Source organism: Poecilia formosa, unplaced genomic scaffold, assembly GCF_000485575.1.
Source record: "Poecilia formosa unplaced genomic scaffold, Poecilia_formosa-5.1.2 Scaffold440, whole genome shotgun sequence".
In the NCBI taxonomy this organism is placed as follows: Eukaryota; Metazoa; Chordata; class Actinopteri; order Cyprinodontiformes; family Poeciliidae; genus Poecilia; species Poecilia formosa.
In genome coordinates, this window is record NW_006800379.1 from 176,627 (window position 1) to 192,884 (window position 16,258).

Sequence of the window (16,258 nt, forward strand, 5' to 3'; positions counted from 1 at the left end):
CCATTAAGCCTTTGGCCTTGGACTGCAGCTGCAGACCCACACAGCTTTTCAGCGACTTCTGCTTATTATCGCCTACCTCCGTTCTTCATGAAATTTAAAAAAAAAGAAAAAGTACATATATAAATTAAAAAAGAGAAACCGAGTGGCATTGATTTTCTAATACAGTCTGCATGACATTTCTTTTTAGTTCTTTTGTCTAAAGGTTGTGAGTTATGCAAAGATAAAACTGAGGCGCTTATGTTTTTAGTTTCTAGTTCTGGATTTTTTCCACACATAAACAGGAGTTCAAACAAAATAACGGCTTAAGAAACGTAACATAATCGTCTTTCTTTTTTCCTTTTCATCTCCTCCTGCGTGCTCATCATGTACACACTCGGTTATTCCGTCAAGCGTATACATCTTCACGCTCTCACCATGGAAACGGGCTGAGGGGGGAACTGGCGGCCTTGGCCGTTTTCAGATTCTCATAATGACACTGGCCTTGTCAAAACAATAGACGATACAGACACAGATAGGGGGAGGTTTGAGTCTGGGAAAACAACGAGGCATACATCATTTGAAGTTAAATATGTTTCTGACTTCCCAAGTCAAGGTCCCTAAGTTTGTTTCAAAAGTTATGCCTTCTGAGCTTTGCTTGCATCCGGAGTGACTCGCCGTTCCTCGTGCGACTTTGTTGTACCACAACAGCAGGTTGACTTTCCCCAAAAGACTTTAATCAGGGTAGATCAATAGGCCATCTGTTCGCTGAACCAGCCTTTCTTCTCATGTGTTTCCAACGGCATCTTTGACTCTACAAAGATCACAAACGCCAAAGTATCCAATCACGACGACAAAACTGTCACACCGATTTTACTGCTTGAATCAAACTGTCTAATCTTAAAACACATCGAGCTCACAAGACGAGACCACACATGAAATAGGCTCAAGAGAACAAAACGTGAGAAGACTTTGGCTACATTGGTTGGGAACATGCACATTTTTTGGTTTACTCAAATGTGGCATGAAGTACAAACCGTGTTTTAAAGACCTTGTAGGTCAGCACCTGTTAATCCAGTCCAGGGCTTGAGTTTACTGCAAATTACCTTGTTGGTGTTGAAGTTCTATTTTACTTCCTTCCATCTTCATCAAATTATTTTATCTTTGGAAATTTAAAAGGATTCAAGAGCGAAATGCAAGAAAATCGTGTGTCTACAGCAAACAAACTGATAAGATGTAAGGTCCAATTTTAAATGACACAAAACTGCTTCAAGTTTTATAAAAGCATAATTCATATATAACTGGATAACAATCGCCGGCTGATAAATTTCTAATCTTCATAGTCAATCTTGGTCAATAAATGTCATTCTCAGGTGTGGAATCGTTTGTCACAGAGAACGACGTTATCCTGAGTCAGCAGCTTGAGGAGATCCAGCACCTCCTGCAGGTTCCAACACAGAAAATGTAGCTCGAAACTCATAAATCATTTCTCTGTCCCATTTTCTCCCTGAGGGATGGAGCCAAACAAACTGCAGCTGCACACCACACACACAAAAATATAACCTTCATTCACTTCTTCCCAGGAAAAAAAAATATCCTCAGGTACAAATATACACATATGTTTTGTTTTTTTAGTTGTTTTCAATCACCGACATCATAACAAATAGTCCCACTTCCACTAAATGACTCTTTCCTCCACAGAGATTGTAATTGAGTTGGTTTTTAACCAACTCTGGGAACTCATTTCAGTGAATTGCATAGCTGTAATTTATCACTTTAGGCCGAATTTTCTTACAGCCGAAAATTAGCCAGTGGCAACAGTCTGACGCCGTCGTGCCAGGTAAGCAAACGCCAGCGTGGATGTACTTCCAGACACACAAAGCGAGGAGCTGGAAAAGCTCACATCTTCGCGCAGAGCCTCGTCTCAGTGTGGTTTACACAGAAGGCATCTGTTCTCCACGTAGGAGGCTGTATCGCTCAAATCTGAGTAACTGTCAGCAGTGTGAAACTTATTAGGCTTGGCCCAGCACGAGGCTAAAAACACACACACACGTAAATGAAAGGGAATTATTCACACGGCACCTCTTCTCTTCTCACCCCCATCTACATTTATTAAAGTTTGATTTGTCTCTGAGCAGCATTCATTGTATAACACTTTTAAATTTTAATTCTTATTGTGCTGATGAAACATAATGATAATGAGAACGACACCCTGAGCGAGTTTACAGTAAATAGGTGTGCGCACATCAAGCTTGCAGATCTGCGTGTGTGTGTGTGTGTGTGTGTGTTCATGTATGTGTAATCCCGTCTAGGTGTGAAAACATCCGTGTGCGCTCCCATCTTAATGAGTCACGGTGTTAGCATTTGCTTGCAGGCTAGCAGAGGATGCTACAGGGATGCAGCGCCTCTCTGCTTCCTCCCCGCGCTCTCACACCCGAGGCTCTGCTACAATCACACTCTTACTCAGAGCACACTCGTTTTTCCTTCACACCATCCTCTTTCACTTTCATCTTTTCATTTCTTTTGATCAACTTCTCCTCTGTGTTGCTAACTTTGTTTCTAGTTTCCCCTCCATCCACTGAACTTAGGTGCCGCTGTAGCAGCAGCAACGTTTTGCTCGAGCTGTTGAGGACGGGCCTTCAGTCGCAGCAGAACGTTTTCTTAAATAATATCTACCAACAGGAGTAATAAACGGTTCGTCCAATACATTTACAACTGGAGTCAATGAAAATGTTGCCAGCACAAGGTTTATGTGTATCTGTAGCAGCTAAACATCTTGGTTGGTTAACTCTACTTTTTTTTCATTTGGTTTTAAGATAACTTAGGAAGGCAAAGAATGAGAGAATATGAAGAGAGGCAACTAAAAAGAGAATCAGCTTTCTGATTGAATAATGGAGCCGTCTTTTCTTTCTGTTCTCCTTTTCCGTTTTTCATTAATATCCCATCAGACCTTTGGTTCCCCGTTCTCCTTTAATCACAAGTATGAATAACATGCCTTAATCATCTCTACTCAGTTGGTCTTGCATGTTTAATCAATACCTGCAGAACTGAACTGCAGCTGTCGTTAATAAATCTCTGAATTATCACCAGATGTCTGTTCGTCTTCTCTCTTCAGCTTTCGCATTTGCCTTTTTATTTTTCCTGTTGGGTGTGCAGCTGTCATCTTAATTTTTCTGCACTTTTGTGTGAGCTTTTAATGCATCTATTCCCAAATGTGTCACATGAGTTTTCAGGCTATTTGATGTGATTTTATGTGCCCTTGCGTTGCCTCAAAACTTTCATTTTTGCACCATTTCTGCCATGTGCTTTTATTTTTTCCAACTCATTAATCATTAAAATATTTGGGCGCCTTTGTTCCTCCTCTGCATTTTTAATTCTTCCTATTGTTTCTCTCCATCTCTCCACAAATATATTTTCAATTTTCTCTCATCTGTTTCCCCTCCCTCCTCTGTTTCTCCTTTTAATCATCTTTTTCTCCAGTGTGGCAATTCCACCTCATTATATTTTACCTAACCAAGGGGATTTTGGAAGTTAGCCTGGCCTCAACCTCTTTTTCTGGCTTCAAGTGAGAGCTCATTATGTTTACCTAAACATCAGTTTAACCCAGTCAGAGTGCTGGCAGACCCCTACAGAGAGGTGGGCATGTAATAATTTAATTTCTCCTTCTATTTCAGAAAGTCTACCTATTTTTTTAAATTCAATAGAAAGGACACTTTGACCTGCCTTTCATCATGCAGCACCCTTTCACACCTATTAGCAACTATGGCAAAGATACCATTAAAAAAGCTGCACTTCAAGCCATTAAACAGTCTCACACTGAAAACTAATTTAAATGTTTTTATTCAGTGAGGAACCAAATATCCTGTTAAGAACTAACTGCAAAATCCTTCGTGGAGTAATCAGCAAATCCTGCAAGTTTATCACAGGAAAAAAATTATATGATGTCATTCTGGTTTCTTTAAAAAAAAAAAAGAAACCAGAATGAATATGAGTTGTAGATCTACCACAACCGACCACACACTGCAGGACGACCAGTTATGAAATCACCAGCGTGAATCTTAGACCAGCCAACGATCAAAGATAGTGATAAGGAGAAAATAGGGGCAAAAAGATGGGCACATCCGACTGCATTAGGTAGTCGGATGTGCTGATCTTCTCTATTTAAATCTCGTGATTACTGAAGGCCAATACAGTATTCAGACTTCATAATCTGCACTCTTTTGGTTGAATGCAGTATTTATTTCCACTTTGGCTTTATGTTGTTTAGCTTTTATTCAAGTGCGTTTTTTGTTAATGGAGACTGAGAATCCATTTTATTTTTGTTTTTGGTTGTTTTGTTTATTTAGTTTATCAGTTCCAGTGTTATTGTTAGGTTCCGTGTTTCTGTGTGTTTATTTTTGAGTTTCTCTGTGTTCAGTCCTGTGTTCCTGTGAGTCTCTGTCCTGTCCTCCCCGTTGATTGCTCCCCAGGTGTGTCTACTTGCCTGATTACCCACCTGTGTCTGTGTTCTTCGTCGGGTCCTTGTCTAAGTTTGTCAACTGCCGTCGTGTCGTTGTCGTAGTTTGTCACTCGCCAGTTGAACTGTAAAGTCCTGGTTTGTGCTTGCTCCCGTCGAGTCTGATGAATCAGTTGCTACCGGTACTTAGCTGTGTGCTAGTCTCTGCCGTGCTGCCTGTATGGACTGTGGAGCTTTATTTTCACCATTAAATTCATCATCATCACCATAACCTGGGTCTCAGCGTTCTCTCCTCACCACTTCAACCCCCACCTCATGACAGTTATGTGTTCTTTTGAAAATAAAGTGTATCTACCTATGGCAGGAAATCACATGCATTATTAGTCATTTCCATTAAATCAGTGTCAAAAGATCTTGAAACAATATTATCGTTTATCACAATAATTTTTTAGACAATTAATCGTCCAGCAAAATTTGTTATCATGACTCATAATTGCAACATCTCTAAACAAAATGAAACCAGCAAGATTTCTATGAAAAAGATATAAAAATAATGTGGTTACCAGGAGATGTCAGAATAGTCGATTCAGGACGAAAAGAGAATCTCATCAAAATAAATTAATGTAGGTAACCCAACTTCCAGCTTCTGCATCTTTACACAAAACAAAGTAAAAAAAAGAAGCCAAAATAAAGAACAACATTTATGCTGTCTTGTCTTAATATAATAAAGTTTCAACCAAACTTTATTATATTATATTAAACATTTCTTAGCAAGAAGTCTTTTTAAATATTCAAAATAGGGTAAAAATAAAAAATAAAATAAAACATGATGATTGCTGATGTGTTCTTTTCACACACATTGAGTGCTAGAAGTAAAGGATCCAGGTCTTCACTACGAAGACCTTGAGCTGCGTTTTCTACAAAGTGTTCGCACGTCAATGTCATAAAATATTCAAAGCAGAAAACTTATTCTTGAAAAATATCAGTGTTAGTTTACGCTTACGGTTGACCAGTAAAATCTTGAATCAAAACTTAGTAAACCATAAATCAAAAGGCAAAGCAATGCAATAATAATATTCTTCATATTTACAAATGAAATTAAGCAGATGGTTTAGTTAGAGTTAACTGAGCCTACACCAGCCCAAGACAAAATGTTTCAGTATTATCACATCGTCATCAGCAGACTCACTTAAAGCAGAAAACCAACTGCGTGTGTCCTGACCTGGTTCACAGATGCAGGTGTGGCGCTCCCAGACGTCGGTGCAGCGGCTGTGAGCTGGACAAGGAGACGAGACACAGGGGTTTCCGACATTACAGCCGGTCTCCACCTTGACAACCCTGGATGGGCGCGGGAGGGCGGGGGCATCCGGCCTCACGCCCAGACGAACTCCCTGCAGGCGAAGCAAGGATGGTGTCGAAGTGAGGTAGGAAATAGCTGAGAAGTGACTGATTTCCTCTGACGTTGAAAGCTTCCATCTACTCATCTGCCGAAACTTTAAAAATTCAGCGCATTAATCTTCACCTGTATGCATCCTTTTATCCCGTTCTGGACCTCCCCAGAGCCCAGCACTCCTCCGACGTGCAGGTGTTTCACTTTCAAGCCATGAATGTCATTTCCCACAATCACTGTTCCCTAATGGGGGGAAGCAAAGACACAGAGCTGAAAGGGTTAGTTTGATAAGACCGCGGCTGCCTTTATTACTTATTTAAAAATGTCTAAAAGAAAATCAAATAATCTGCATAAGTCTCAAAGTAAGAATTTAAAGATTAAAATGTTCATAACACTTTGACTATTTAACTTTTTTCACACTAGAACCACAATCATTTTTTTAAGTAGTGCATAATTGTAAAGCAGGGGAATGTTTGCACATTTTTTGACATTTTTTCAGATAAAATCACAAAAGCTTCAATTTATATTCAGCCCGACTGTCACTTCATAAAACCTACAGTAGTTACAGCTTTAAGTCTATTGGGGTTCATCTTGACAAGCTCTGCACATAAGGAGACATTTTTCCCCCCATTCTGCTTTGCAACACAGTATGTATGTCAGACTGGATTAAGAGTGAACAGTCTTTGATCTAAAACACCTTATTGTAGCTCTGGCTTGACTGGTTGCCGTTCTTCCATTAAGGCCAGATTAGTGGAGCGTTTGACTAATATTCATCCTGTTAACAGTGTTTGGCATCTGACCTTTGGATTTCTGTAGTTCCTCCAGATTTACCAGATTTGCCTCTTGACTGGTTCACTGAACAATATGAAGCTTTAACACAGCAGCTGTCTGTATTTATACGGAAATTAAATTAAACAAAGGTGCATTTATTTGCTACTTGGGTTTTCCAGGTACATAGTGCCACTTTATAGCACGATCATTGTTACTTTCAGTTGTTATAAAAATGCTATGCTATATATGTCAGGTATGACTTAAAAGAAATGTTACTTCCTGTAACAACATTACAGGAAGAAAAGAGGACAAAAACCAAATGCACAAGACGCATTCCAGGCACACTATTAAAAATTGTCTATCATGCAAAATTTTAATCAAATATATAAAAGTTTAAAGATCTAACTGCAAAACAATGTACAGCAATTCAATGAAGGGACAATAATCTTCCTCTGAAAACATGACCGACTCTCTTTTTCCAAATTTCAGTAAGATACTGAAGAGAGGTCAGTACTCAGATGACAACCCGGAGGCAAAGCTGACGAGGTGAGCAACTCTCAGGAAGAATGAACATGAAATCAACGAGATCCACTCATTACTGTTACAAGGGAAGACGCTCGCATGCATCTTGTAATCCCTGCAAGAATGCAACAACCTTTCAGAAATATTCAGCGTTTAATTTTCTCCAGAAATGTTTCAAATCTACAAATGCTTTCTGCAACATCTAACCTGCGTGTTTTTTTTTTTCATACACTTTGAGGAACATCTGAAATAACAACAGCAAAGATGAAAGGCGTTACGTAACCAAGGATCATTTCTGAATCCCAGCAACATGAAACAAGTGTTTATTCGACGTCAGACAAGCCAAAAATGATGAAGCGTATCTCTTCTCTCTGTACTTAGGGGCTGCCCCACGCTGCACACAAACCCATGCAGACACACACATTGAATAGAAATCATCCACCATAATCTGACACAGTAATCCGGCAGAGATTAGGCAAACTGGGATTAGTGTCCCACATCTTGGGGGACTCTGATTCTGTGCAGGGATGTAGAAAATCTGTGCATGCTGCAAACATTTCTATTTAACTACGATTTATACGCCAGCAGGGCGGAATGACAAAAATTAATAACGGTTGAATCACAGATTTTGAAACACCACTGGATATTTATTTATTTTGAAAAGCTACAGACAGAAATTCAGAGTATCTAAAAAAAAAAATGCTCAAAAATATTGTTGCTATCCATCTTGACGCCACTCAGTTAGAGGTTTCTATGTTGATGATTTACCTGATAGAGTCCAAAGTCGAGCCGCAGCGTGGCGACGTAGCGCGTCTCGCGGCCGCTGCGGACGTCTCGCAGTTCCAGCTGGAGGTCGTGCCACCGGCCATCTGCCACTTGAACCTGATCCAATCGCAAGCGCACAGGTCTGGTGGCGCCGCGGGTCACTGAGAACATCAGCTGACCGTTTATCACCTGCGACGTAAGAGGGAACGGTAAAACAGAAAAGTCAAACACAAGAACGGGTGAGGACAAAACAAAAGAAACGGATCCCGTGTGAATGTGGCGTCTGATCTTGTGAGCCTGATCATGTGTGAAAACAAGAGCATGAAATCTAATGACGCTCCTGCCAAGATTCAGAAAATGTAAGGATATTTTTTATTTTTTTTTTTTGCTTTACAAGATGGAAAAAGCTGTCATTAGAGTACATTTCACAGCAGTATACAATTCAGAATTAAAACCTAAATATATCACCATTGAATGATTCTGACAGTGAAGTGTTATCACTTTCAGTGCAACTGCAGCTAACACATTCAACCGCCTCCAAACGGTATTTTACATCGTGTGCCCTCTGGCAGGATTTAGTCTAAAACAGCTTCAAGACAAACTGCTGAAGAGACAAACAAGGAAATTAGGATATTATTTATGTTACAGCATTCATGAGAGAATATATTCTCATATAGAGGACAAAAAAAAACATTGCTAACTAGCCACAGAAATTATCACAAACGTTCTCAATACATAAATGTTCACACCAATGTTCAGTACATAAAGATGTCTAATTGGGATGTAAACAAATCGCTTACAATATTAAAATACACCATTATTGTATATTTATTTTATATGTTATGTTCCATTATATTTCCTGTCAAAGTGAAGTGAGTCTTAAAGTATTTTGGGCAGAACACATGACGATGCATGACTCTTATTTTGAAGGAAAGGAAGTAGTTCTTGAGTAGCCTTGTTCTGCTGGGGGAGTTATCCAGTGAAGACTTCCTGTTGGCTTGGCTAAGAAGCTCTTAGCTACATAAAGACAGATGAAGCCTCTGTGTTTATCACACAAAGTGTTGTGTAATACTTTGTGTATTCAGTAGACAAAGAACTTTGTGACAGTTTCACAGACCGCAATAGATTTACCACACTTGGCTAACCATTAGCTAAAAACGCTAAAGATACCGTCTTCTTCCTAGCTTCTGCTAAAAGGTTCATTCAATGTTTTTGTTCTGTCTGGACCAGGGTTGCCAAGATCCAGAATCTTTCCATAGGTTGTTGATCTGGGATGTTTGGGAAATATTCCAGGTTGTAAACTTTTAATTTTTGTTCTTTTACTTGTTGATGCTTTAACGTCTGTCTAGCAATATGAATGCCATTTAAAAAGTGGCACAAAATCAAACAATTATGCTAGAAATTACACAAATATACATGAGTTTACCATTTAGATGAAAAATAAATCAAAATTGATTCAATATAAAATAATCTAAAATGCGCATGTAGGGCAAAATTTTTATGATAGTTGAATCAGCATCGATATAATATCAGTAATGGTTGAACGGTGAGTCAACATGTAAGTCATCGACCACTTTCTGTATAATTTAAATTTCAGGCTTCAGCATGGACTTCATATTTCTGCCTAACCCTATTTCAACCTTGGTTCGCTCATATTTTGCTATCTGGGAAGCTTTTTTCTTCATGAACCGAAGAAAAAACAACTTAAACCGTAAAGCTTTTTGGTCGTTTCGGTCTGATCCGTGTAAAAGCAGAAGGTATGATGTTGTGGCTTTAAAATCCACTGAGGGAGGTTGTCACAGAGGCAAAGAGCTGAGTAGGTGTGCAGTGGGGAATCAACCAGCTTTCACTCCATACTGCTCTGATGCAGCACTACTTTAGCAAGTACACATATTCATTGTCAATGTGAGTGTTTGGCTTATGGAAATGGCTCAAAGTGACTTAAACAGAGGTTCGTCTTTTTGGGCAGATTATACATAATAATTGTTTGGATACACCGTCAAACATGTTCTCATACTAGTCATGCTGTTTCTGGTAAACTTTGAAACATCAATAGAAACAAACCATGCGCACGTGTGCGTCTGCACCCACCTGGAACAGCAGACTGGTGTACTGACCAGCCTGGGCCTGCAGCAGCGTCCCGTCTCTTGCTCTGGTTCTGAACACCAAACCCAGGTACCAGGGCGTGGAGATGGTCACGTCATTCTTCAGGTCCCACCAGAGGGCGCTGTTCCCGAGGAAGCGATGTGGGTGTGGCATGGCTGCAGGGGATTGAGGCGAAAAGTGGGAATATAAACCGCTACATTTTACACCATCAAATGATCTGCATGAACATGTCGTAAATTATTAAACAGGTGTGCTGTAGGGTAATAAAACATAATAGCGATGGTAAAAATGAAGATTTTATTCATTTTTAAGTGATAAAAAAGACAGCTTTACTAAATGATTTCCCTTTAGGGTTGGATGTTTTAACTCACAATCAAGAAGTGTCAGTAAAAACAACTGATTAATACCCAGTTGGCATCCACCTGAGCAAAAACATTGTCCAACCATAGGGGAAATCAGCCTGTGTTTATCTTTGTCCAATTATAGCCCAATAAATAAAGCCAAACGTCCAGAGTGCATATCTCAAAGGAAAAGTTTAGGTAGTTTTCAAAGATACTTCTAGATACCCAGCAGTTTTTGATTGTCCTTTTTTGCCTTAATTACATCCATATGATTAAACATCACCAGGCCTAACTCTACAGATGAACATGGTTCTTCTCAATCCTTACATTTTCTGAAAGCCCTCAGCTGTGAATGTGAAATAATAGCTCTGCAGGAAAAAATGAGCAAGAACAAAGGAAAACACCAACGAACGAATGTCTTAGCACTCCTGAGCAGAACGTGCAGCCGAGGAAGGAAAGTCTCCGCATTCACACCTCAACTTAAACATGACCAAGTGATTACAGCCATTACTTGATTTACTGTTTCACAGAAAGGCTAACATTACTGTAGATTAATGATTATTAACACAACATGTGCCACCATACATACGTAAGAGGTTACAGACAGATCAAGGCTCTTACTGTAGCTGCAGTCCTTCCCTCCATAACCTAGAGGACAATCACAGGAGAAGGTCTCCCAGCTCACCCGGCAGGTTCCCCCATTCTGACACGGGTTGGACTTGCAGAACGGATGTTTGGCACTGCAACCTGCAAACAACAACACAAATAAGAAAAGGTTGCCTTAAAAACTGCCTGCAGGGAAATGCAGCACATGCAGCAGAGCAGATTATTAGGGATTAGTATGTTTTGTTTTAGTTGTTTAAAGAAGTCTTGATAACTAATCTTTACATTTCAGACGACGTTAAGATTAAGAAAATGAGGTTACTGTTCTTTTTTGTAATTATGCTGAAATTATTACATCAATGTGTTGATGGATGTGTTTGTTTAATAAGTGTTTGCTATAAAGAGTTTGAAATAAAGGAAAATAACATTTTCTTTGTAGCCTTCTACAGTTGAATACGATTGACCTTTTGTAACCTTTTAGATGTTCTGTTAAACTTTTTCTTTGGATTTTACTTTTTCAATCTGTTTAAATGTTACTGCAATGCAGCAGTATTTCTGTTCAATGTTTTTAAATGTGGGCTGCACAGTGGCGCAGTTGGTAGAGCTGTTGCCTTGCAGCAAGAAGGTTCTGGGTTCGATTCCCAGCCCCAGTTTTTCTGCATGGAGTTTGCATGTTCTCCCTGTGCATGTGTGGGTTTTCTCCGGGTACTCCAGTTTCCTCCCACATTCCAAAAACATGACTGTTAGGTTAATTGGCCTCTCCAAATTGCCCCTATGTGTGTGTGCATGGTTGTGTGTCTCTGTGTTGCCCTGCGACAGACTGGCGACCTGTCCAGGTTGTACCCCGCCTCTTGCCCGGAACATTAGCTGGAGATAGGAGGCACCAGCACCCCTCCTGACCCCACTAAGGGACAAGGGTGTAAAGAAAATGGATGGATGGATGTTTTTAAATGTGGTTCGTTTTTGAAAAAGAACAGCTTTTATATATAAAAAAAAAAAACTAATTAGCTAGCAAAGAAAATTTGCAAGCATGTAGCTTTCTCAGTTTTTCAAGAGTCAAATAATTGGCCTTGTTTACCGAATTTGTTTTCGTCTTTTGATACAATTAGGACATTTCTATGCCATTCCTGCTCAAACTCTTGGTGGGGATTTTATTAGAAGGCTTTTGGTCTTTATCCAGGGTAAAGACCAAAACATGCTGACTTAGCCATAGTGCCAAATATTGGTCATACTGAACTGATTATTTATGTATCTGAGCAGCGGCTTGTGTGCTGTGCTAAAGTTTTAAAATTATACCTATACATATATGGTAATTTCTTGACTCTAGGGTTTAAAAAGACAATAAAAAGAAAGACTTAGCAAAGCATAATTCTATATTTACAAAACGGTTTTCTTTTCTTAATGACACAAATGACAAATACGCTCTCTTATGCTTTGCATCTTGAATGGCATAAATACTATGAGTCACTGTATGCATAAGACTAAACAAAATAAGGGATATGAGGCCTTATCCTTTAATGTAATTAAATTCTGGGCTTTAAGATTGTTAGTCATGCTATATTTCAATTCATGGTGATGTCACAGAATGCAAATCTGAAGGCAAATAAACTAGATAGGATTATTCTATGTGCTGTTTTCTTCAAAAGAAGATTGTAATAAATAAACTATTACAATAACCTACATCTGTCATTTGTTTATTAAAAACAGCTGAGAATCTATTACATTTTTTAACATTTATTCATGCATCAAGGCAATATATTGCAGTAGCTGCGCTGACCTGGAAGTGTCCCGTTGTTTGCGATAAATCCAGCCAGATCCAGCGCCTTGCTGTCAATGTGCAGGTCTTTCATGCAACCGATAAACTCCCTGCTGCCAAAGGGAAAGTTGTCAGGCACATTGGGGACTCCACCCAGAAATAAAGGGCCAGTCAGATCCAGAGACCTAAGAAACAAGAAACAAGAGGGGGATTAAAAGGAGAGAAAATATGAGCAAAAGGGAATGAAGCAGAATTAAAGAGAGGGGGGAGACGAATGAAACAAACAAAAACAAAAAAAACCAGGAACCTGATAAGTGGAAAGGTGCATATGTGAGAAAAGGATTTACATACTCAACAGATTAAATGTGACATCAAAGGTGAACATTAAAAGCAACCAGATTTAGAGTTCAGGAGAGATGAATGTAAAAGGCTGGGATGCTTTTTGGAGAAAAGTTCGGGTCACCAAGGAGGAGACGTGTTAGAGAAGTGGAGGCAGAACAGAAAGCAGATGGTGAACATACAAAAGATTAAACATGAGTTACAGCAAATCTCTGGAGCGCTGCAGGAAACAGGAAGAAGTCAAACATGAAGTACTGTAGATGTTAGTGGACATCAAAACATAGCAAGATAAGAGAAAATGATCTCTGTGAACGGGACAGGAGAAAGAGAGAGAGAGAGAGATACAGAGAGAGAGAGAGAGAGAGACAAAAGATTAAATAATGACAGAGGGAAAGCGTAAAGACAAGATGAAGATGCTGATGGCAGCTCTGAGAAAATGCTGTCTGTTCAACATGTTTATCTTTACTGAAGAATGAGCTTTCATCCTTCTTCAGAACTACGACCAGAAGTGCTGAACGCCAGGAAACAGACAGCAGAGAATGTTTTATAAAAGCAAGAAGACAAACGATACCACAGACTCAAACACACGAGAGCTGAAGTAACAGCTGGAGCAAATATCAACAGAAAGAGTCATTAGCAAAGGATGTGGAGTCTGCATCAGAGGAGGCTGAGCTGGTAATGGATAAATGGAAAAGAAAAAAAACGCGTTGAAGTGAAGTGAGTCTCCGGCCTTCGTCTTTGATCGGTCTCCTCTTCCTCCTGCGTTCAGCCAGAGCCGACAGGACACAGAGAGCTTGATCAGAGGACAGAGATTCACACTGTGGCATGATGCCTTCTGAGCCACTGATCCTGCATAAACTGTCTGGGTTTTATGCACCTGTTGGTGCATCTTATTACATATATTCATAAAACAGACTGCAGTTCCTTAAAAATGTATTTATTCCCCTTGAACGTTTTCACTCTGTGAACGTTTTGGATGGAGTGTGTAGTGTTTGGTTTTTTTTTACTAAAGATGGAAGTTTATATGTTGCGTTCAAATATTCTCACACCTGAGCTGTGGATCTCTGCGGCTCCTCCAGAGTCATTGTGGACCTCTTGGCTGCTTCTTGTTTTGCAGTCTCTCATTTTAAAAGAACAGCAGTGTGTTGGTAGTTTGCACTGGTGCCACACTTTTCTATTTGTCCTGTGAGATGCTGAAAGCTTGGTGTATTGTTTTTTTTTTTTTTTTTTATCAATTTAAAAACTCCTCTACAGTCTTCACGAAGCTGTTTGTTCAACAATGTTTACTGAAATGTTTGACAGTATTTACCGATTTAGACTGCATTTGGAGACACTGGTGAATACTTTTCCAAGGGGTTTCGTGAGTTCGCAGAACTAACGATGTAGAGCATTGATATATAGGTATGAAAAGAAATATTCAGACAGACAATTAATAAGGAAATCCCTTTGCTTCAGTATCGCTTTTACTGCTTCAATTTCCCCCAAAATTCCCTCAGTCGCCTCTTTGCAAAGATTAGACCTGGGAATCCTTTCTGACTGGCTTCAGAGCAGGATTTTAACAGATTAGACAGAGTAAATCTGAGCTGGATTATTTTACTTCTCCGGTTTTTGTTTGCTAAGAAAGAGGGTAATGTGCTCGCTAACCTGAATTAGAAACTTTAGTAGGTTTTTAGGTGAAACAAAATAATACCAAGCAATTGCAGTAATTCGCACCAGTGATGAGAAGCTTTTCCAGTTTTGTGAAATTCACGATTGAGGTTTTTATTAAGTTGCTAGGAAATATTGTTTTCCAGCACACCGTAAAACAGTAAATCAATAAATGCCTAAAATTTGCCTAAACAAATACCAAAATACATTCTGAGTCGTTTTAAAACTAATCTAGTGGCCCACTGCCAGCTGGGCTGACACCAGTCAACTTTATTGGATTTTTACTTTGTGGAAATTACCTCTGTATAAACACTGAGCCCCTGATCAGTCCTAGATTATATTTAATGAAAGCTATCTGTGCGACGCCACCGCCACCTCTTGTGCAAACACCACTGACAGCGCAGGGTTGGCGGCAATTAAGAGGTTTTCAGTAAGTGCACCAGAAATAAAATCTGTTCCTACACAGCTGAGGTTTAAATCAAGGTAGTACAGAGGAGAGCACGTCGTTTTAAAAATAGATATATATATAAAGGTTTCAAACTGTGACCAGTTTTCATTTAGTCCACACTCTTAGTTTTTATTTCTTAGTCCAAAAACTGTTGAGTTGATTGTGATTCCAGTTCAGATCAATTTAATGTGCATCAGTTGACTCCTGAATGTTTTCACAAGTAAAAACTTTGGTTTTTGTTTTCTGGCGGAAATCCTCACTATTGGTCACATTTTACATCTGCCTGTGGTTCCATTAAAAAACAAAAACAAAAAAAAAACAGTGAATGGATCAAGAACAGCATGAAACTAAACATAGCCAAAGAGCAGAAATTCATTTTTTAAAAGCAACTTCTGAATATAGTGAATTTACTCCTAACAGATTAATAACTAAGATTATTTCATTCAAATAAAATGTTTGTGAAATGAAATGAGACAAACATCATACAAAATATTATAAAACAATTTGAAAAGTTATTTTTCTTTTGTGTTGATATTTCATAAAAATCTAAAATTACATGTACCCTTCTCAATAATTTACAGAAATATCTACACTTGGTCTACAGAAATCAAACCCTTCCAACAGGCGCTGAGGAGCTTTTTGCATGTTTCCACTGGGACTTGAACAATTTACCAAAACAGTGGAGATGTGATTGTGGCATTAAAACCAGGTGAGTAAAATCAATATATGCAGGACAGCTGGGAGAGAATCAGAGCCGGGAGAAGGAAGAATAAGGAGAGAGAAACTGAATGGAAACCGAGAATCTAAATACTAAATAAAACTCACTTCTTGCTGCTGGTCTGTTTGCCCTGTGCGGCACAGCTATAGTTTCCAAGCTGCGTGCCGAAGCGAAGTGAGAGAGCCGTGTCGCAGTCGTCGATGCTCACCACGGCCACCTTCTCGTCAGACGGACCCTGGGCTTCTCCGATCAAACTGCGTCTGGGCTGAACACATAGATTTACATACGCAGGATTAAAACGCAATCCAAAGAGCTGGAAGAGAATGAAACTAGTTGAGTTAGGATGACATGCAGGACAGAGAACAGCTTTTGCTTGTTAAATCTAAGAACCACGACTGAGAAACACTGTGCTACCGTAAT

General features: G+C 39.3%; 1 protein-coding gene across 3 annotated transcripts in view; it reads right to left on the bottom strand.

Moving 5' to 3' along the window:
• celsr3 (cadherin, EGF LAG seven-pass G-type receptor 3) overlaps positions 1-16,258 on the bottom strand; it is a 101,629-nt gene that overhangs the window by 34,612 nt on the left and 50,759 nt on the right. For all 3 annotated transcript variants that reach the window (XM_016663734.1, XM_007577420.2, XM_016663733.1), the window contains 7 exons: positions 15,946-16,103; positions 12,708-12,871; positions 10,949-11,074; positions 9,972-10,141; positions 7,884-8,069; positions 5,955-6,065; positions 5,655-5,823 (listed from right to left, as the gene is read on the bottom strand). In XM_016663734.1, the coding sequence (XP_016519220.1) occupies positions 5,655-5,823; positions 5,955-6,065; positions 7,884-8,069; positions 9,972-10,141; positions 10,949-11,074; positions 12,708-12,871; positions 15,946-16,103 (1,084 nt within the window). The remainder of the gene's footprint in view (positions 1-5,654; positions 5,824-5,954; positions 6,066-7,883; positions 8,070-9,971; positions 10,142-10,948; positions 11,075-12,707; positions 12,872-15,945; positions 16,104-16,258) is intronic.